This window comes from Cupressus sempervirens, chromosome 9, assembly GCF_028749045.1.
Source record: "Cupressus sempervirens isolate cs-2001-9-10 chromosome 9, ASM2874904v1, whole genome shotgun sequence".
NCBI lineage: Eukaryota > Viridiplantae > Streptophyta > Pinopsida > Cupressales > Cupressaceae > Cupressus > Cupressus sempervirens.
This window is the reverse complement of record NC_143126.1, coordinates 330404163-330427670: the sequence shown is the minus strand read 5'-3', so window position 1 is coordinate 330427670 and position 23508 is coordinate 330404163. Positions and strand designations below refer to the sequence as shown.

Below are 23508 nucleotides of genomic sequence, written 5' to 3'. Positions count from 1 at the left end.
TTATCGGAAAGAGAAAGGTGCATTAAGAAAGCACAAAGATGACTTTCAGACTGGTGAAAGAATAATATGAATAATGGCATGAGTACGATCACTACCGAGAAGACACAATAATCAATCATAACGATAGTGGTTCTGTGTATCACTCACTTTGCATATCGCACATATGAAGCACTATTTTGAAGAGCCCGGTCTTGACAAAGTGCAAAGGCCTTTGCACCATGATATGCTCAGGAGTTTGTCCCAATCTCGCTAGTCTGGAAGATTACTTATTGATTTGGATGATGTTTGTTAATCTCTTTTCCGCTCTTCATGTTGAGGTGTTGCTAACGTCTCCAGGAACATTCTATCACCTACATATCATAGGACAACAATATATACATCAACAACAACTACACCTAGCACTCTACCAATGTGAGTAAGTAGAGTATGCACCCTAAAATGGTCACCTAGACTATGGGCCCCCATTATTTAATTTATCAAATTTCCTGAATCAATGGTTTGCAATATTTTAATAAATCAATTCAAATCAATTTCCTCGATCAAATTCGATTATTTATTTTTCTAAGGTTGATCATTTTATCCTAAGTCTTGTTTAATTAAAAGAAAATCTCCCTTTTAATTAAATAAAAGAGGTCCCCATTTAGTTAAAAGAAAACCTCTCTTTTAATTAAATTCATCCACATTTAATTAATTAAAAGAAAAACCCCTCTTTTAATTTAATTAAATATTTCCTATTTAATTAAAAAAACTTGCTCCCTTTTAATTAAATAAAATTCCCACTTAAATATCTCTTTGTGATGAAAAAGGAAATAAAATAAATATAAAATTAAATAAATCTTTTTTTATTTTCTCTACACTTAAATGCACATATGTCTAAGTGGGAATCCTCTTTTTCCTCTTTCCACTTTCTTCTCAAACACTCCTCTTTTCTCATTGGTGGAATTTTGTCTCACATGGATCAAACTCTATTATCCCATATTGGTTGTGAGAAGCCTATCACCTCCATATTTTCCTTTATAAGGGAGAGCCTTCTCCTCATTTTTGACATCATACATCCACAATTAGACATCCATTATTATTCTATTGTTATGCTGCAGGTTTGGAGAGCAATTTTTGAAAGAGGAGTTTGAGCTTTCTTGTCTTATTCTCTCTTGCATCCATGGCTTCCATCATGAGGTTTCATCCTTGCATTTGCATATTAGCTTAGATCCATATTTCTTTTCAAAGATGAGTATTGTGTTGTTATTACATTTCCTTTCTTGCATTGTTTTGCATTGTTATCATATAAATTAGTTTTCATCTCCATTTGCATGCATTTTGGATCCTTGAATCTCTTGTTTCATGGTGTACTTGCATAGGCACAAACTAGGTCAAACCGAGGGCCTCCATTACAAACCCTTGCACTCCATGAATAGAGAGCTATGAGCCACCATTCAAGACCTTATTCTTGAGTAATCTTGGATATAATGACTCATAGAAGTGTGCTCACATTTTAGGCATACAAGTAGCCAAAAGGGGTCCTACTTCAGAACTGTAAGACTTGGAGAATTTCAAGAAAAAATGACCAAGGGATGTTAAAGCTTTGATGCTGAAACTCACAAGATACAAGTTGTGTTTTTAACATGTCTTTGTCTAGGTTCCCCCTAAATGTGTAGGGCTATTCAGCGGTGTGCCTAAGGATGTGAGTGTTTTTTCAAATGCAGTTGTGAAGACCATTGAGAGTAATGTCCAAACAAAACTTATTATCAAGGCATGGAAGAAGTAGCAACAATTTGAGAATCAAGTGATATACATGAAGGCTATGAGTAATCATTCCCAGATATTCAGTTCTCATGAATAGTGAATTGATTCTCTTCCAGCAAAGCAAAGGATTTGGAATTGTATTATTATTCATTAATCTAATAGTGCTCTCTTTTATTGCAGAGGAATGTATGTGCAGCAAAACCATGGCAAAATTTCTAGATTTCTCAGTACAACAAAAATTATCAACAGGATAGCAGAAGAGGATGTTCGCAAGAGGCGTATGGAGAAATATGGAAGCATATATAGCAACCAACGTTATCTATTCAGATGAAACTCCGTCTATGACACAAAGCATGTACCGCCCATGGAGATTGTTTCTATGACAGTTGGGAGTTTCTATGCACTAAAAAAGGAGACCATGTGCCATAAAAGATAAAGAACAAATAAGCCAGCAGTTTAGAGTATGTCATGTGTGTCCAGAAAAGAATATTCATTTCGAGTGCCATCTACAGGGTGTTGTTTTTGCTAAGATAAAAAATAGAAGAGTTTGGATGATATACGGCAAACTGTGAGATTTGTGGCAACAAATAAAAAGATGATATTCGGTTAGAATTGCCATCGATTTTTGGATATTCAGAATTATTTGAGGAAGGCCACGCAAGGACTCCCGATGCACAGATAAAATCAACCCGTCAAAAGCCCCCTATGGAAAGGAAGACATAAACGAAGTGCAGAATGGCTTCAACGGTAAGGATTTAGGAAGGTTCATGTGCAACCAGAATGCTCCAGGTTGTTCCCCGTCACTTTGATGCTCTAGGTTGCGTTTTGTCTGTCATTTTTTAAGGAAACGACTACATGAAAAAAGAGAGTTCGGGGGGATTATGCATGATGGAAGCTACGACTATTTACCAATGGTTGCATTTTAATATAATTAAATCTTTAATGTTGGGTAGGTATTAGTTTCAAAAGGGTGCGATGGTTAATAATGCCCCCCCATTCTTTATAAGTAGGAGAGTGTAAATCAAGCCAAGGGACAATTTTCATATACATATTTTAAATTTTGCATATCCCATGCTCTATGATGTATTTTATTCTTCCAATGGTAAATAAATGAAGTTTTGAATTAAGTTTGTGGATGGTGGATTATTGAATGAATTCTTGTGCAATTTTGGAGTCGCACTGTATTGGATGGATCATCCGTAAGGAGTGTCTCCAGTACAATTTTATTTCTAGATCAGTAAGAAATATTTATTTTAATTTATTTGCATTAGAGTTTTAAATTATTATTAAGTTGTGTCTTTTATAAATATTTTTAATTATTTTCTAATAATATTTTAAAATTCGGATAAGTGGACTAGGTCATTATTGCATTTTAAATTTGATAAACATAGATATTGTGAAATATTTAATTATTTTCGTATTTATGTCTAGTTTGTCTCCGTAAGAGTTAAAGTGCATCCTAGACTAGTTTAAAATTGCATTCATATAATTGATCCGTCGCATCTGAATTATTAAAATTGTTTATAGTTTAAATATATTGAACTTTATAAAGTTGTACGTTTCAACTTATAATATTGACTCTAATTGCCCATTTAATTAAGCACTGGTCTTTTACTCTTGATTCATAATACAAATGCTGGCAACTGTTTCATTTCTTTCCATTGAGGAATTAATATATTCATTTGTTTTATTTATTCTTTATTTAAAACATTATCACATTTATATAATCATTTACTTTTATTTTCAGTTCATAATTTGCAGGATAAAAGCTTTTTATAATTCTTGCCGTTTTGAAAAGCTTTTGTTACATTCGCATTCTAATTTATCTGCTATAAGCATCTTGGATTTAAGGTTGTTGTCCAGGATCAGGTACACCTGCCTCGATTTTGCAGAGTTGGAAGCGTAGGGGATTTGGTTCACATCGATCAATCACGTCAAGTTGGCCTTAAACTGGTTGGATATCCCAGCATCGAGCAGGCAAAGCTCGTAGGATTCCAATCTGCAATTTTGGGAACCAACATGTACAATGGGTTTTTCATAGTCGAAAGGGTGTAGACAGGGACATGGGTCCTATTTCCATCTATTTTTCCAAAGCATTTATGCTAATAAAGGTTTTTCTAGTGTTTTGTTTTGGGTGTTCAGCAACTTTTTGGATATTTTGTTGAGAGTTTTTTTAGTGGACGGGGTCTCATTAGTAATGTTTTGTTTTTGTATGCTGGTGTGAATTTGTTTCCTTTTGGGGTTTGAGAATTGCGGAGGTGGGAGTCAGAATTTTAAGTCCATGGAGTTTGCATGGCTCAACTTAGAGCTTCCTTGATTTCGATGCATTTCGAAGCTATGGATGTTTCAAAAATCCCTCCTCTTCTCTACATGTAGCTATTAAGGATCATCAAAGGATGAATTTTGGTTAGGAGACAAATTCTTGACAGGATTGTGATTGCTACAAGGATCATTCATTCTGTGGAAACTTCTAAGGAGAAGTTTGTGTTTATCAAATTTGACATGGCAAAGGCTTATGATAGAGTTAATGGGCATTTTTACAGAAGGTTCTTTTGGTTTTTGGATTTTGTACAGACTATGTTAGTTGGTTCATGAGTGTTGTATTTGTTTGCAGAGTGTTGTATTTGTTTGCATTTGTTCCCGAAGTTGATTGTACAAATACTACACTCATCATCATCAAGTGTAGTATTTGTTATTTTTGCATTTGTTCATGAGTGCTGTATAGGCATGAAGATTCAGATCACAGGTATTTGTTTGCAGACATCCTAAATTCTATTCCTCATTTGTTTAAACTTTAAACTGAATTGTTTTTGGTTGCAATGTTGGAAAATAATGTAAAAACTGATTGTAAATGTAATGCCAAAGAGTACTCCTGTAATATTTATAAGCAAGCCATTGGGAAATGTTCTATGCAAATGAACAGTCAACAAATTATTCCTGCTGGTATACCAGGCACTTCATCAACAGTTTGTAGAAAAGTAACAAATAAATTCAATAATATGGCAGCAAAATGATCTCATGGTGCTGCTAAAAGTCGCTAAACTCTATTGTTGACTATATTCTCCACTAAGTGTTTATAAATTGTTGTTACAAATTTATGAATATAGCTGCTGCAGTAGAGACAAGACTGTATACAAACTGCTCCAGATTGATGAGGCATCATGTACATTGCTGTTCCCTGATGGATATGTGAAATGGCTAGTCAAGTTATCATAAACCCTATTAAGTGCAGTGATGTAATGCCTTCTTCTTAAAATAGGATTTAATAATAAACAATAATAATAAAACTAAAATATAAAACAATAAAAACAATTTTTAAATTAAATATATAATAGAATAAAATTAAAATATAACACAATTAAAATATAGTTAATTTAATGAATGGTCAAAAGTTGTGACTACCTCAAACATGAGATTCGAAAGAAGAGAACTTCATTTGAAAGGGGGAGGAGAGAAAAGACGAAAAAAGGGAAGGTGTGAGTCAATAACGAATTAACAGAAAAAATGAATGAGAAGACAATAAGGAAGTGATTCCTTCAAAAGGGTTATGACTCTTCAAAAAGGTTGTAATTATGGAAAGTTGTGACAGAAATGATAAGCGTTATGACTCTTCCAAAGGGTGGTAAACATGAAAGGTTGTCACTCTCTCAAGGGCAGCAATGATGAAGGGTTACGACTCTTTCAAGAGTAGCAATTATGAAAGGTTGCGACTTTTGAAGGGCAGAAATGATAAAGCGTTGTGACTCTTCCAAAGAGTGGTAATTGTGAAATGTTGAGACCATTACAAAGGGAAGACATGAGAAGAGGTGTGACACTCCCTCGCATTGGAAAATATAAAGAGGAGAAGGTTTCATTTGAGGAGGACATCTGAGGGAGATAAATTTGGGAATAGTATATTATTCTCAAAGGCAACAATGAAAAGTGGTGGCTCAATTCTTATGAAAGGTGGTAATCCTTTCACCAATAAAGTGTAAAGGAGATCTCATTCCAAGAATTGAAGGACTTATCAATCATGACTTATGAATCCATCCAAAAAATACTTTATCAATCAATCATTAATCCCTCAAGAAATCAAGCAAACAATCATCAAATCCACACCAATCGTCATTTCATCTTTGGATCAAGAAAACAAAAGATTCGGCAATCAAGCGTCTCTATATCAAATCAACATTCATTCAATCATCATCCATCAATATGTCAAACTAGCATTTATCATATCAATCATCTAGTCCACAATTACTTCATTATAACTCACCAATACCTCCAATCATCAAATCAAAGGAATTCATTCAATCATTCATACAAATATCAATCATTCAACAACAATCAAATGATTAATCAAAGAGAGATGAGATTGTCATAAGACATCAGCAGTCAAACAGATACATCAATTAGATCAGAGATTATTTTATAACCTGATTTCACTAAAAGAGCAGTTTATTGAAGATGACATCAATCTTTTTCATTTGTGATATGCAAGATAATTATGAGATTGAATATATATTGTCTATCAATATTGTGTTATTGTAAATATAGTCTATAGATCCTTTATTATGATGATAGTACATAATCTATATAATCATTTGTTTATTGAAATCTCCTATAAGCCACCATGTAAGGATTAGGGAGGACCTCAATTAGGACAGCAGGTACATCTTGTTAATGTTTTATAGCTGCAGGAGAAATCATTTCTACGTGCGATGATTTCTTATGTGTTTTGGTTGAGCTATCATTGTACATGTGTTTGCCTCAGTATTGATTTTGAGACATTTTCTATCATGGAACGATCAATTTAAGCTATGAAGAGTCCAATATCAGAAGTCGAATGATTTGAGAATCTAAAGAGTCATGGCAGTTCGTTCTTCAGTGTCAGCCTATGAACAATTGTTCTTTGTGAATGTTTTTAGATGTGCTGCACGTAAAGCATGTCTTCATCGTCCTTCATGTATGTTCAACATATGAATGGGCCTTAAGTGGACAATGGAAATTAAGAGTTGTTAATAATTTGATATCATCTATGCAAAACAAAAGGAAGGTGTTTCGTTCTGTTTGGCGTGGGAATAGTATTTTCAGGCATTCTGGTAAATCAATTAAAACCAAGCCTATTGTTCATTGTATATCATCCTGTGGTATCTGGATAGATACTTGGCAACTATTAGTGTTTCTTATTCTTTATATTGTATTTGTGCTTGAAGTCAAGGGTATACTAGTGGGCATGTTCATTACAGGATTTCTTTGAGCATTATCGTGTGTTCAGATCAAAGCATAACTGTTCTTATGTAGGTGGCTATTGTCTTTGAATGTGGTGTTCATCTTCAAGCTACAAATTGATTATTGTTGTTAACAGAGTATAGTGTAATACTTTGGTCTGTGAAGTCTTGGAAGTTTGTCAGTTTTGTGTCTATGTTATTAATATTCAATTAAGAAGTGTTTTTTTGGTGTGGGCAGGTTTTTCCCTCAAGCAGGAGAGTTTTCCTAGGATAATCTATTTTGTCCTTTGTTCTTTGGTTCTGAGTTTCAATTCATTGAATTTATATGTATTATGGTTAGTAAATTTAACATGGTATCAAAGCCAAGTTTAAGAAAAGATACTAAACCAGAATAGGATAATTGAATCGTGATGTCCAATGGGTGTAAAATATGTTGTTTAATGAATTATTGAATACTGAAGAATTCTTGCTAATTGCACGTTGATGGGAATTTAAGAGTTTATGATGTCCATAGCTTCCAAAGCTTTCATTTTTTGACATCAATGGGGAGGATACTCGTCTATGCTTACATCTTTGGCATCCACAACTATGAAAATAGCAAATGTGCTGGTGTTTGAATTTTTCCATTCTCTACCTAAACTATAACTATTTGATGGCATAAGATCTATTGGTGGATTGTGAGGAAATCGAACCAATAGAGAGTTCTTTTAGAATGGATCGAGAAGCAATGGGATTGATGAAAGATTACATGCAAAGTCATGCAGGTTGTAGAAATGAACAAAGGGACACTGCTTGCAGCCATGGGACTGAATTGGTGTCACATAACTTAACTGAAGAGGGAGAGCCTATACAGATTGTATTTGCGTTCAGAGGAAGAAATAAGTCTCTGAGAGAGCTTGTGTGGCAGAGGGAGAGTGTTAAGTACTTTGTAGAGGATCAACAAGCTTGTGTAGCAGTGTGACTACAAAAGCTCCTTGTTTGGTCAAACTTGGAATTAGCTCGTTTATTGCGATAATCAAGCAGTGAGAATGTTGCCCCTACTTAGAAGTAGTCTCACTTGAAAGAGAGAGAGAGCTTCGGCTTCAATGATTCTTACACATGTTAATGAGGTCTCTGTAAGGTCGAAGTTTGAGGTGCAATCTATTGTTAATGAGTCCTTCTCTGCGAGGGAGAAGATGATGTGCAATCCCTTGTTAATGAGTTCTTCTCTATGACGGAGAAGTTCGAGGTGCAATCCCTTGTTAATGAGTTGTTTGTAAGGGAAAAGTTTGAGGTGCAATCCCTTGTTAATGAGTTCTCCATAAGGGAAAAGTTCGAGGGGCAATCCCTTTGTTTATGTATTCTTCTGCAAGAGAAGCTTGAGATGAAAGACCTTGTTCCACTCTCTGGGAGTAGCTATGGTGGATCCATCCGTTGGAAGTAGCCACCGTGGAAGTCATGTGTGAGACTCCATGACTTAGGTTTCTCTTTTTTCACCCTCTAGGAGTAGCCATGGTGAATGTCATGCTGAGATGGCAATATCACATTGAAAGAATCCCTGATAAAGATTTGTTGTTGACACATATGAAGGTAGCCATTGTGTTTGTCATGCTGAGAGACTCTATGACATGATATCTGCAAATGATTTCTCCTTTGCTAAGAGGGAGTGTTAATGTTTTTTAGCTGCAGGAGAAATCATTTCTACCTGCAATGAATTGGCTAAGGAACTGCCTTCAACTTCCACATCATCTTGCTCTCTCTTCTCTACATATTATTCACGGCTTAAATTATTTGAATGCATTTGAAGTTGAAGTATCTCCTATTCTCTGCTGCTACTGTCCATGTCACTCTCGAAGGAAATGCAAGCGTCATCAGTTACTTATTAATTGCGTAAGGAATACATCGGTTTGGGTATCTGCATGATTTTATAGTGATTGCATGAGGAATATTAAATGTATGAGTAACTGTCGTGGCCATCTCAGGTAGCATTGGGTTATATACTGCAGATTGTGTCTATGTCGTGGTCTGTTCACCAATTATTCTCAGAGATTATTTCGGGTATACTGATTCTTCTGTGTTTGGTATCGACAAGATACGGTAAGGTGCTCTGTGTACTATTGATGTTAAGGAGATCATTTGCTTTCATTTTCAATAGTATACCTCTAATGATTTTTGAGCGTCAACAATCTTTGAGAATGATTATTATTCTGATTAAGCTTGGAAAGCTCTGTATTCAGATTTTGAGTGTTCAATAAAGAATCGAATTTTTGGGTGGCAGGGTTTTTGCCTCGAGTAGGAGAGTTTTCCCATAGAAAATTTCTGTGTCCATTTGTTCTTTGGTTTTGAGCTTCAGTTCATTGAATTTCTATGTATTCTGGTTTGAAAATTAACACATCTTCCCCTACTAAGTAACCCACCTCATGCTGGATTAATAAGAACTCTTTCCAGTTGAGGCCAAGAAGTGCAGTTTGGACTGTAGGCAAAATCATTTAATGCTTATGTTAATGGTATAATAACACTAAAATAGTTATGACTAAAAAGAGACTTATAATGTAGTTTACAGCCAACACTGTAACTTCCCCATTTAATTATGAATACAAGCAGATGCACATTGAAATGTCTACCATCCAATCCTCTCAAACTCCACACATTCATTCTTCCACAAGTTTTAATTGACTAATTTTGCAAGCTTAAGTAGAAAACAACTTATGAGAAGACACATTTCACACTCTATTTAATCCAAAAGAGAAATCACATCATAATTGACCTGCATTGGCCTCATTGAATATATAAACAATTCTCATTTTACCCCATCTTAAATTCCTAAACTAACCAATTGCACCCCCTTCTCTCTATATATATCCTCTTCTCTTACATACATTCTTCTATTTGTTTTCAAGTGTGTGCAACATAGAATTCATACATGATGTCTTACTGGAATTCGATTCAAAATCTAATGCAAAAAGGCAATATTACAAGATCGGTTGATTAACAACTGTATGAGATTGCAAACCTTGCTGCACACCAGCCTTCTTTACTTTATTTTGCACTACGTGTCATCTTAGTATGTCATATTTTACTGAAGGCTTGGATTCACACATTATTACAAATTTGGGAAAATTGATGGTCGGCAACCAATGGTCAATGGGTAGTATGGCAGACCTATCGTGATAATGTTGAAGTGAACAGAAAAGATGAGTTTGAATGCTATGAATCGTCTAATTTCTTTCAAAAAAAAGCGCAACCTTGTTTCTGGTTGATTGGGCTTGCAGAATTTTTTCAAATTATCAAGTTTTAAGATGCAAGAAAACCATGGCATTGTTCTGTATAAATTGCAAGGTGTGAACGGAAGACAAGGGAAATGTCAACTATAAAAGGTGTAAAGTTCTTGTGAAAAGGTGTGAGATACATTTCAAGAAAATTAAACTTCCCTTCTATGCAACAACTACAGATTGGCTATGAAAGCAGAAAGCATAAAAAAAATGAGGTGCAAAGAAATGCAATGAATTGTGGTACCCAAATTGCAAATCAATTGGTCCTTAGGGTTGCTCATGGTTCATAAATCTTGTAGAATGATGTACTCATGAAAATAAATAAGTCAACATCTACTGATTTGCAATAGAAGGTGCAGAACTCTCGACTGTTGATTTACGATTCCAAAATGAGAAAGCTAACATCTAGTTCAAACATTTAACCCATATCCTTATTCCAAAGAAACCATAAACAATAATAAAGAGGATGCACAATCAATAGCATAACCCTATAGTTAGATAGATGTAAACACATGTACCATGATGTAATATTTGATGAATTACTCAAATAAAAATGCCATGAATTGTTTCTTCTCTTTCAAGTCAAAAAGTAGAGGTGGCAATAGAAATTACACCAAAAATATTTTTCTATAATTTTTTTCTTATTTATCATTGATTTTTGAAGTGGAAAGTTTATGAATTTTATTTAGCATCAAGTGAAAGTAAAGTACCTCAACAAGACATGTGCCACAACTTCCACCACCTCCACAATTCATCACCTTCCCCTGACAATAATATTTTGAAGGTTGCAATTGTTATATTATTCCTCACAAATGCGATAAGTTTCTAGAAGTTTGTAGGATAGCTTCACCATGAGAAAATAATAAGAAAGAGTTTTAAATCAAACAAAGAGCATCAAAAAAATGGTTTTTTATGAATATAAACCTTGTTTCCCTAATGCAAGCTCTATTACTGAATAGCTTATTTCCATTTTTAATGATTAGGATGGTTAAAGGTTGGTTTTTGAAAGTGCAGATGTAATATCCCCTTTTGGAATCACCTTATACATTGCTCTAAATTGACAAATACAAATGTAACAAGGAACACAATATAGCTAGAGATATAACCCTAGCCAAGGAATAGAATGAGATAAGCCTATCTTGGAACCTGCAACCAAATTAGATGATAATAATAATATAATTGTAATACCTATAATCAGTCCATTTTTAGGGTTAAGAGATAAATACTTATAGCACATAATTTTCATGGGCTCAACCATAATGAAAGTTGAGATAGGAAAGACATGATGAGTTGCCCTAAGTATCCCCTACCCTAGGCCCAAAAGCGGCCACTCTACCCACCTTGGCCTCATGTAGTTGTAACCATGCTCATGAGTTGGCATACCTACCAGAGCTTGCAAATTGTAACCCTCCATCACACTATCCTTCTCTCTTCTTATGATTGGAGATCCCATTGAGATAGTAAGGACAAGATGAAGTGCTCTAATTATCCCTAGGCCAGGCCTAAGAGCGTAAACTTTGTCCCCATTGGCCTCATGCAGTCGTAACTGTACTCATGAGATGGCACACCTAGTGGAGCCTGTACACTGTTCGCCTCCATCACACTATCCATCTCTCCTATTATGATTTAGGATGCATTTCTTAGTACCTCAATAACTAACCCATATAAGCTTGGAGGGAAGATCGCAATAGGGTTCTCTTAACTCTAGGCCCAAGAGCAGAATCTATGCCCATCCTTGGATTCATGAAGTCCTTAACCAATCTCATTAGGTGGTGTACCTAGTGAGCCCTCACTATTCCCCTACGTTCACTTCCATTCTGTAATGTCCTCTTTTTGGGACTTTAAGAAATTTTAATGCCAACTTCACAAAAATTTAAAATGACTATTTGGGAGCATAATGCAATTTTTTTTTAAAAGGTCATTTTAAATTAAAACGAGGATTCATAAAGTGACAAAAGGGGAAGAAGGCGGAAAGAAAAAAATGGGAAACTGAAGGGTCACAGGGCTGCTCCTTAAAAGAACAAAGAAGAGCTCATTTCATTCTGCTTGGATTATGTTTTGATTTCTGATTTCTCTTGGAGAAAACTAGGAAGCTTCTAGCTTTCATTTCTGAAGTCTAAGGATGGAAACCTTCAGCTTTTCTTGGTGGATTGGACAGAAACTTTGTTCATCTTTGAGGTGATGAAGTGGATTTGAGACGGAGTTCACATTGTGTTTCAAGTTCTTTTCTGGTATCCAATCTTCTTGTATTTTCTGTAACTCAGACTGGATTATTGTGATTGTACTGTTGAAGAATTAAATGCAATATTCTATCTGAAATTTCATTTTTTATGGAGGTTAGGTATTTGTAAAATTGTTGAATGAGTTGGAAAGAAATTGTATGCAAAGTTTGCTGCTAAATTTTTTAACTGTGTATTGAAAATTTTGGACAAGAAAATATCCACTGCAGATATTACAATGGTTTCCAAGCAGGTTCTCCTGCCAGCCTGTGAAGTTTCAGAGTAATAGAAATTAAGGTATTTGCAGTTCATAAGATATTCGAGTTTGATAAAGTGCTAGAAAACCTGTCCCTTTCTGTGGAGTGTTTGCACAGCACTAGAAACTATTGAACAATTTGTGAAGTTCTGATGTTACCTTCAAGGATAATAAATAAATAAAGAGATAGATCTGCAAAAGTATATATTATTTAGAGTCATCGGCCAAAGCACCATATAGGCTTTCCATAACAAATATTCAGATAAATACCAGGCCTACACAATGAATTGATTTATTTCACACCCGTCCAACTATTGATGTTTGAATATTTGGCGTTGTGAGCATGTGATATGTGATGATTAAACTTTTTAAGAGTCGACTCTAATATCAGGAGCTTGTAAAGATTGTCCAAGTTGCAGGGCATGATAGAAAATATTTGAAGGAGCATCGGCAATCCTCTATCTGTGTTTTTTGCAATCAAAATTTGGGAAGCTGACATTTCATTTCCATTACAACACGTACAATTGGGAGTTTCTAATGTGTCATGCCATAATTATTTTTGCCATAGTTGGGTAATGTTTTAATGTGTATACTGATTGAGTCCCAGTATTATTTTATTAATTCTTTTATGGTTTGATTAATGCGGGTGCCATTTTTGGAAGAGCTTGTATTTTATCGCAACTTATGAATTTGCCTTAAGTTATTTTGTGAAAAATTACTTTCTGAAGCGCTTGAAATACATATGCCAAGATTTTATTGTGAATTAAATTGGAGATTTTGAGAAAATATCATCTGGCCTATCTTTTGTGTTGAAAAATAAAATGGGCGGTGATTAAAGTTGGAATTAATATTTGCCCTGAAAAGAAGCCAAATAATTTGACCATTCATTGGACTGTTTTTCTGCCAGAAATACATGGGCCATAATTATTTGTGGTAAGTTCTGAAGAAACAGTTTACATTCCCAGAATTCAATTAACTACATTGAGTGTTACAAAATCTTAACCAGACTCTATGCCATATTTGGAAGTGCACAGAAAATCAGTTTTTTTTATCACTCATTCAAGGAAAGGAATCTCTCTTGAGAACTTTGAGAAGAAACTTCCCCATTCAATAATAAATACAAGTTACAATCATTGATGCATGTGTCAAGCACCTTGAAACTTCTCCATTTAATAAAAATTACGCACCACGCTCATTTAAGTGTGTGCCACCCCATTCTTTTCATCTTTGTGCGTTCATTTTTCCATTAAAACTGAAGTACTTAAAAGTTATTAGTCCTTGAACCACTCTAATGCAACAATTGTTGTACAAAACTTCCTCGGTCTTGTCATTGAAGCTAGAAACATGCTAGGGGAAGAATCAGTAAGTGAGCACGTTCCAATAGTTGTTATAGCACTTGTTGATCTAATCCCAAACATTTTTAACAAATTTTACTAATATTTGTGACTGTAAAGTTGTTGATGATGACTACCCATATATGAATGAAACATATTCCTTAGATCTAAAAAGAAACAAATCATGTGATGTCGCATCACACACCAATAAAACATGACTTTGTACACGAGTATTAGTCTCACTTTATTTGGACCTTTCTTAACACTTTGGTAAAAAAATTGCTGATATGGCATCATATTTGGTGATATGGTCCTGAAACTTTAGTTAGAAGTAGGCGACTTGCCAAGCAAGCTGCTGTAAAAAATTGGGAGTGGTTTGAAATTTTCACTTAGGATTTTGAGAAGCAGGAAGTTAGGGTTCTCAACTACTAAGCCCTCTCTCCTATATGACATTCATGTGAATTCAACTCCTAATTAAATGCAAGGGACTAACACTTCCACTTTTGTTCACTTTGTGTGTGCGATTAACCCTTTGGGATTTGTTCTTGGACATATTGAACAGAATTTGTGGCTTTGGTTCTGTCTAAAATACTTCTTGCCAGTGAATGTAACAAAACATACAGAAAATCAATCAAATTTTTTTTGAAACTTCAATCCAATTTGCTTTACGCTCTGCAACTTTTTGAATTGTTAATACTGGACCTGTCAAGGGGGAGCCCCCCAACCTTTGCAACCACCTAGTAACATCCCTCCAACCCCTGAGGCCGACATTCTTCTTGTGGTGACAGTTGATGTTCTTGTCAACAACCTCGGTGCGATATCAGTTGATATTCTTGAGACAAGTACATCAGACTCCCTACAAAAATCTTCCCCAAAGCTAACTGGAAAGGTGCGCTTGTGAGGGGTTGTAATGGTCACCTAGATGACTTCTTTGCAAACGTTGCTAACACTAAGGAAGGCACCAAAATCAGCCTCCCAAACATTGTAGTGGATAGAACGATGGGTGACTTGAACCTTGCTCTGTTGGGGAGGTTCTTCAACTTCAGACCCACTATTGACATTGTCAGGAAGTGGGTCGAAATCAAGTGGAAGCTCAAAGGTAGTGTGACTATCTCAGCGATGGTCGGTGGTTTGTTTCTTTTCTTAGTTACTAGTTCGAGTTCGGTTCGAAATACGTCTTTGAAGGACCGGTTCGCCGATACGGCAAAATTTTGGAAAGGGTTTTGGGTTCATTCATACAAAAACATCTAAAAATTATATATATACATATTTATGAAGCCTAGAAGCATAGAGTATCATAAAATCGTATGATGTAAACTAAGTTAATCATTTAAACAACAAAAACACCATAGGCATAAACTTTAAACACGTAAGTTGTAATCATAGCATCATGAACTTCTTTTGCTCAATCACCTATTTGCACACCACAAATGATATTAGAAGCCAAAATAACCTACTTACATTCACTTTTTAGGGCAACCGGAACTCAAAAAATATAAAATTTGTTATAAAAAGCGACTTGAAAGTTACCCACCCGCGTAAATTCGTCCCAAATTCAATCTAGGCAGCCAAAATTCACCTAGGTTTGAATTCTAGACTGCAAGTTCGAACCAGCACAGGGAAAATCAAACCCTGATTGAACCTGAGTTGAGCCGGACCAGTATTTTGAACTAGTTCGAACCCAGGCAGGTTTCTTGGGCCAAAACAGTGCACCCGGGTAACTAAGTTTCTTTTCAAATTCACTAGGGCAAAAGACCTCTCCTTTGTGCTCTCAGGGTCCTGGCTTAATGCAAAACACTTCCTCACTCTAGTGAAGTAGAAACCTAGCTTCGACCCCTCAGCCAAGCTCAATCATATGGCTTTTGTTTGGATCAGCCTCTCACGCCTCCGTCTTGAGTTTTGGGATGAAGCAACTTTTTGAATTGTTAATACTGGACCTATCAAGGGGGGAACCCCCCAACCTTCGCCACCACTTGGTAACATCCCTCCAGTTCATGGGCCAACATTCTTGTTGCAATGACAGTTGATGTTCCTGTCAGCAACCTCACTTCCGTATCGAACGATATTCTTGAGACAAGTACATCAGACTCCCTGCAAAAATTTTCCCCAAAGTTGATTGGAAAGGTGTGCTTGTGAGGGGTTGTAATGGTCGCCTAGACAACTTCTTTGCGAACCTTGCTACCACTAAGGCACTAAAATCAGCCTCCAAGACATTGTAGTGGATAGAACGATGGTTGACTTGAACCTTGCTCTGGTGGGGAGGATCTTCAACTTCAAACCCACTATTGACATTGTCAGTAAGTGGGTCGGAATCCAGTGGAAGCTCAAAGGTAGTGTGATTGTCTTAGTGATGCTCGATGGTTTGTTTCTTTTCAAGTTCAATACAGCGAAAGACCTCTCCTTTGTCCTCTCGAAGTCCTAGCTTTATGCAAACACTTCCTCACATTGGCGAAGTAGAAACCTAGCTTCAACCCCTCAGCCGAGCTCAGTTCTATGGCTTCTGCCTAGATCCGCTTCTCAGGGATCCTCCTTGAGTTTTGGGATGAGCAGGTTTTTCGGTGGGTTGGGGACTCCTTCAACTACTACATCTCCATGAATACAATTACTTTGACAAAATCTCGCTTGGTCTTTACTAAGTTTTGTGTCAATGTAACCATTAACAAAGCTCTTCCAAACTTTGTTACCCTCAAATCCAAACTGGGTTTATGGACTCAAGCCATTGTGTATGAGGACGCTACCCTTTTCTATCAAGCTTGCAATGCCAAAGGTCACTTGGTTGTTGACTATAAAGTACCTAAGGTGCAAGATTTAAAATAGAAAGAAAATGCTATGGTTGGCTCAAGTGCATTAGAAATGATTAGTCATGAAGCCCTGCTCAAGACATTGGCCTCTTCTGAGGTGCTTGTGTTGCTTAGTTGCAAGTAGCCGCTCCACCCCAACAAGTTGTTGCTTCTGTAGTTCCTGTGTTCGAAGAGGGGGAAATCCCTAGCTCTCTAGATGCGGCTATACTGCTGGTGCCTACTTCTGTGAAAACTTTGGGGATCTTAAGACGCCCCCATACAGCCCCTACACTTACCGTTGTTGAGGACAACATCGGTGACTCCAACTTGATTCCAGAACATGGCCTCCGTGCCCTTGTGACAGTCGCCTAGGTTGTCACGCCTATTGCACCCCACTCACTTGGGATGCCTAACAATGACCTAGACTTGAAGACACAAAGGTAGAAGACCAAGAGTAAAAAGATGAATGTGGGGAATGACGCAAAGGCAATAAGACCTTCGAAAAGGGCTACTTGTCAGAAACAAGTTGCAAGGGAGATTATTGCAGGGAGGCAACTCACCCTCGACCTCAATCAAAAAGGTAAGAGATGATTTTGATTTCCTCGACTATTAGGGGTCTTAACAACTCCCAAAAGAAGTTTGTTGTTAGGCAGTATATCACTAATCATAAGGTGGATAATCTTATGTTATAAGAGGTTGAGATGAACAATGCCAACTTCAAAGATTTTATGGGGAATCTTTGGTCAGGAGCTCTTTTCTACTACTTAGAAGCTTATGGGGCGTCGAGAGGCATTGCAAGTATCTGGAATCCTTCCTCTATTAAGGGAGATGTGTATGCCTTCTCCCCACACTACTTGGTTGTTACTTTCACTTTGCAGACAGACCATAAGCATAGTCTCAATGTGTATGCCCCCAACACCTGCTTGGGTAGATCGGAGTTATGGAGTGACCTTACCTCATGCTTCCTTGTTCTCCTAGGGGATAGAATCATGGTTGTTAGAGACTTCAACTTCCCCTTATTTTTTCTCAAAGAAGCTTGGAGAGCTTACAGACTATTTTGATAGCATGGGGGAACTCTCAAATTTTATTTCCAACAATGGTCTCTTTGATGTTGAGTTGACTGGCACCCCCTTCACCTATTCTAACAACAGAAAAGACATGCACCTCATCCAGGTCAGATTGGACCAGTTTGTGCTATCGTCCTCATGGGACTTAGTCTACACTTCCTCTCTTGTCACACTCCCCAGGACAACTTCGGACCATAACCCGCTCTTGCTCAAGTGATCTAATAGGCAAGCCCCCTGCTTTTATCCCTTAAGATTTGAGATCATGTGGACCTCCCACCCCAACTTCCGTGAGCTGATTATGCATTGTTGGTCCACCCTTGTGAAAGGCTCTACTATGTTTAGAGTTGCTAAAAAGCTTGAGACCATCAAAGGTGAGGTTAAAGGGTGGAGCAAAACTAACTTTGGACATATCTTCAAGACCAAAAAGGAATTGATGGGTAAACTCAACACCCTCTAGCAGAAGATGGCCTCGGGTGACCTTTCCCCTAAAATGCATTTAGATGAAGAAACAATCCAGAAAAACTAGATGGAAATCTTGGCCAATGATGAAATTCTCTGGAAGCAAAGACTCTGTGTCTAGTGGCCTAAGGCAAGAGATCGTAACATTACCTTCCACAGATATGCTTTCAAACACAAAAAAAGGAACCCTATCCAGAACCTCAAGTATAATTCTGGTCTTTTGATCTCAGACGCTACTCTTTGGGGGAATCTAGCCACTAACTACTTTAGTCTCTTGTTCACAAATAGTAATATTGGAAACTTGGACATGTTGCAAAAGTAGCTCCTCTCTACCCTCCCTAGAGTTGTTGCTAATGGGGACAATGCTTCCCTCCTCTCCAAGGTCTCGAATGATGAGGGCAAAAGGGTGATCTTTGCTATTAGACCCTACAAAGCCCCCAGTCCAGATGGGTTCCCCTGACATTTTTTCATATTTTCTAGGATATTATTAGACTGGACATTACTAGGGCTACTAGGGACTCCTCAGAACTTGTAAGCTTTTAAGGCAACTCAATGATTCTTACATTGTCTTGGTTCCCAAAACTACAAACCTTGCTACAATGGAGGACTTCAGACCCATCGGTCTTCGCAACACCTTACACAAAATTCACTCCAAGATCTTGGTGAACAAAATTAAGCCCATGCTTGCTAAGATTATCAACCCCAACCAGAAGGGGTTTGTCCCTGGTTGGCAAATTATGGATGATGCCATTACAACACATGAAATTCTTCATACTATCGATTGCAGTGAATCCATGGGTATGGCCCTCAAGCTTGACACCTCTAAGGCTAATGACAAAGTCAATTGGTCTTTCATATACAAAGTTATTTCTGTCTTCAGATTTAGCCAGCCACTCATTAATATTATTAAGGAGTATGTAGAGATGGTCAACTTTTTTGTCCTTGTGAATAGGAAACCCGAGAGGAAGTTCCATCCCACTAAGGGGCTACGACAGGGGGGGGCCTCTGTCCCCTTATTTATTTTGCTAGCAGAGGTACTTGGCTGCAATATGATTCATCTTGTCAAAACTAGTTCTATACAGGGGATTAAACCAAACACCACCTTACCCTCTATGATTCTTCAACAATTTGTTGATGACACCTTCTTTGTTGTATCCTCTCTCATTGAGGCTAGGGCATGGAAGGTCCTCCTTGACGATTACACCTCTACCTATGGTCAATATATTATCACAAAAGTAGGAATTTTTTCTTCAATATTGACTCCAAGCTACAAGTGAGAATTTTGGATACCCCTGGTTGTCAATCTACTATTCTCTAAGCCACATACCTTGGGCTCCCCCTTATAATTAAGAATATCAAAAATGACTACTCTATTCTTAAACATACCCAAAAAAAGAGGAAAAGTCCAATTGCTTTCATCCTCCCTACAAGGAATTCAAGCCTACTTTCTTTCTATTTTCAAGATTATGCAGGTTGTGGTAGATAACTTAGAAAAATTCAGCACGGTTTCCTCTGGTCTAGTTGTGAAGAACACAAAAGACTATCTTTTGGTTAATTGGGAACAATGTGCCTCCCCAAATCCTATGGTGGTCTGGGCCTACGCAATATCTACAACCTTAACAGAGCTTTGTTGCCCAAAGTTGCTTGGACTCTTCTTAAGGGGGCTACCGGTTGGTGTAAAATCATGGAAGCCACTTGGATTGTGGTAGTTATAGCAAACTCTTTGTTGAGAATGGCCACCCGCAAGGCTCCAAAATTTGGAATAATGTCCCAAGATGCAAGAACATTCTTGAAAAAGGGATCATCAGGCAAATTGGTAATGACAAAGACACCCGCTTTTGGGAAGATATATGGCATGATTACCCTCAACAATAGTTATTTTCCACCCTCCAGAACATCCTCTCTCTCTAGATTGGTACTTTGGTTGCAGCTACATCTCTAATGGAAGTTGGGTGGATCTCAGTGTTATTATGGCTAACAGAGTTGACCTGAGGTTGTTAGCCTCTAATCTCAATGCTCTCCTTCAAAAGTCTAGAATTCCTACCTTTGACCAACCTAACGGAATCCTACGATCTATCACACAGAATGGCAAATTTACTGTTAAGTTGGCGAACAATTCGCTGCTTAAGGTTGTTGCCGACACTAATTGTTGGAAGAAAGTGTAGGTTAACCAACTCATCCCTAAAGTGAACTTCTGGTGGAATATGCTCCATGGTAAAGTTCTTACTCTAGACAACCTAGCCAAACATGGGTTTAATATGGCCAATAGATGTTGCCTGTGCTTAAAGAAAGAGGAAAATGTCAATAACCTCTTTTTGTACTATGAATTCTCCATTGTTGTTTGGCAACTCATTCTAGATAGGCTAAACCTCCCATGGGTTTTAAGAGAGAAAATTCCAAAATTCACTACGGATCAGCATTCCCCCTCCCAACACCCTTTGCTCCAACTCCTCTAGCAATAAATACCCTCTACGTTTTTAGGAGCATCTGGAAAAAGCGTAATAACAAAGTCTTTAGGAACAAGGAATATTCCCCTCGAGGTTTTTCACAGTGGCACCAAGCTCCTGCTTGAGAAACTCTCAATCTCCCACTGGAAGAGCCCCAAGTACCCCCTAGGGGCTGCTAACCTTCAAAATGCTAAAGACTAGAAAATTTATAAAGGTTTAACCAGATATGACAACTCTAAATTCCTCATCCACAAGGGCACTAAATGGATCTCTTCAAAGCATCTATGGACCAAACTTAACTTTGATGATGTTACAAGTGGTGAGATTGAAGTCGAGGTGGGATTATCTGCAATGACAAGGGCTACCTAATTGGTATGTATGTTGGTCCTCTCAGGGACCATACTGTCAACCAAGTGGAGGGTATGGCCCTCCTGTGGGGGATGAACTTTGCCGGGTTGTACGAAGTTGGATATTGAGGGGGACTCCAAAATCATTATTGATGTAATTAAAGGTCGTGCCAAGGCTAGGTCGAAAGTGGATACTATCCTCATTGATATGCTTGGCCTCCTTCACAATTTTGCTACAGTGAAAATTAGACATACCTACAGAGAGGGAAATTTGGTGGCTAATTCTATGGATGTTGTTGGTTTGTTGTCTGTCAGCCTCAATTGTTGGAGAGCGGTCAATCTTCTTCCCAAGCCTACCCAAAACCTCATAAGGCCAGAGGAGGGTGATGTCATTATTGATCAGCACGATAGTTAACCTAACTATATTGACTTACCTTGAACCAAGTGCAATGGACCCTGCCCTTTTGGTGCCATGTTTTTGAATTTAAAAGCTAGAATGGACCACCCCTCCCAGTTGGATGCTGAGATGGCTCTTGGCTTCACAGGTTGGGTGACCTGGACTTACACTTATGGCCTCGTCCCTCGTTCCACTCCTAACAGTTTCACCATTTGCACGTGGCTCCTTTGGCACACAACGTCGGATTGGAAAGGACTTACTAGTCACCTTTGTTTCATGAGAAACCTATTGCCTGTGATTTTCAATCTTTGTACTTGCCACCTGGAATGGAGTTGGACTCTCAACCACACCATTAGGATGAGTTGGACCATGTGGATGACCTCTCATATGTACGGATTCATTGAACCTCGCTATCATCATTGCAATATGGTGTCCTTGGGAAATTTGATAATAAATTGGGATCACCTTGGATTTGGGGTTCATCATTTTTATGCCATCACCTTGCCAATGTTGCACATGCCTTCTATCTTAATGATCCATAAGCTTCAGTCTAGCCTTAATTTCTTTGTCATTATCTTTCTTTGTCGTTGGTCTATTACTTGCAGAAGGGTTTCCACTCTTAAGCGTATCAACGTTTCTAGCTCTGTAGCTACTAACTTGAAAATGAGGGTTGATAGACATAGGATCGAGATTGATAAAATTGAGGAATTCAAGGCCGACTTATGGGCATGTACTTCTGCAAATATGGTGGGATTCTTCCCTTTATAGAGTGTATGGAAGGCTACAAAGAAACCATTTCCCGACAATTCATGAGCTCCTGGAATGATAGACGGGTCACTGTGAGAGGTTTTAACTTTGAGGTTAATGAGGATGTGATTGCTAAGGCTATTGGTCTAGCCATCTCTGGGTGGAAATGGAAAAAGACCAGCAAGACTCCTGATGTTGTAAGCCTAGGACAATTTTTTCAAAGCCACGAGGAGAAGCCTGTCAAAAGCAAGGTGGTTACAGCACTAAGGATCTCCCTGCTAGCCGAAGATGTGTAAGATTATCATCAAGTACTTCACCTTGGAAAAAAGGTATGGGATTTTTTACTATTATCATCTTCCTTTCTTAAATCATCTTTGTTATAAGAACTTAATCAGTTAATCTCCATCCCTTTCTTTTTGCTTCACTCCTTCAAAAGCATTATGTCCGATTTTGTTGAAGCCAAAGCCCAAGGGAAGAAACTGGTTATCCTTCATCAAGGCCTAAGGTTTTGTCTGAATGAGTTCCACCGTGCTTTGTGCCCCCCCCAACCGCCAACATTTCTCCCTCGGCTTCTAGCCCTTCCCAAGATAAAATGGTTTACCCTATGGCCACCCCCAATGTGAGCCTTGCTTTGTCTGGAGATTCCCCCGCTCTGGGAACCCCGGGAGCTAAAAAACACAGAGAGGCCATGGAAGCCCTTGACACTTGCACTAGTAAAAAACCCAGGAAAAATACCCTTAACATTGAAGATAGTGAGGACACCATTTAGCGCCAAAACCGCCGCTCTAGTAGGTTGGCCAAGGAATAAGAAAGAGGAATCCTCGGCAGACATTGAAGGAAAATAATGTACAGAGAGTGAGTTGGAAGATTCCTATTCCCTGTACGGAAACCCTGAGTCCTATGAGGGACCCTTCCCCAACCCCTGCTATCAAACACACCCCCCCCCCGCGTCAACCCTACAAAATACTTTCAACACTACCCCTAATTTGTCTCCACTACTAAACTTAAGCAATGCTGTGCTGGATAGTCTGGATAAAGGAAAAACGGGTGGCGGTCTGGTTGGTACCTTCAAGTACCAAATTGTCAACCTCGACATGTCCACAAAGAAGATGGAGCAGATGGTCATCCAGAGTAACTGCCCGAACAACGTCAGAATGTTTTCCCTGAAGATCATGCATACCTATCCTACTACCCTCTGTGTGCTGCAGAGTAAAGTCTCTGTTGGCAGCATTTCCCAAGAGGAGGATGCTA

At 37.8% G+C, this 23508-nt stretch overlaps 1 protein-coding gene across 1 annotated transcript in view; it reads right to left on the bottom strand.

Annotated features, from left to right (window-relative positions):
- LOC149538694 (photosynthetic NDH subunit of subcomplex B 3, chloroplastic-like) overlaps positions 1–23508 on the bottom strand; it is a 73425-nt gene that overhangs the window by 47981 nt on the left and 1936 nt on the right. Inside the window, exon 3 of the mRNA XM_089800026.1 lies at positions 10915–10968. Within this exon, the coding sequence (XP_089656152.1) occupies positions 10915–10968 (54 nt within the window). The remainder of the gene's footprint in view (positions 1–10914; positions 10969–23508) is intronic.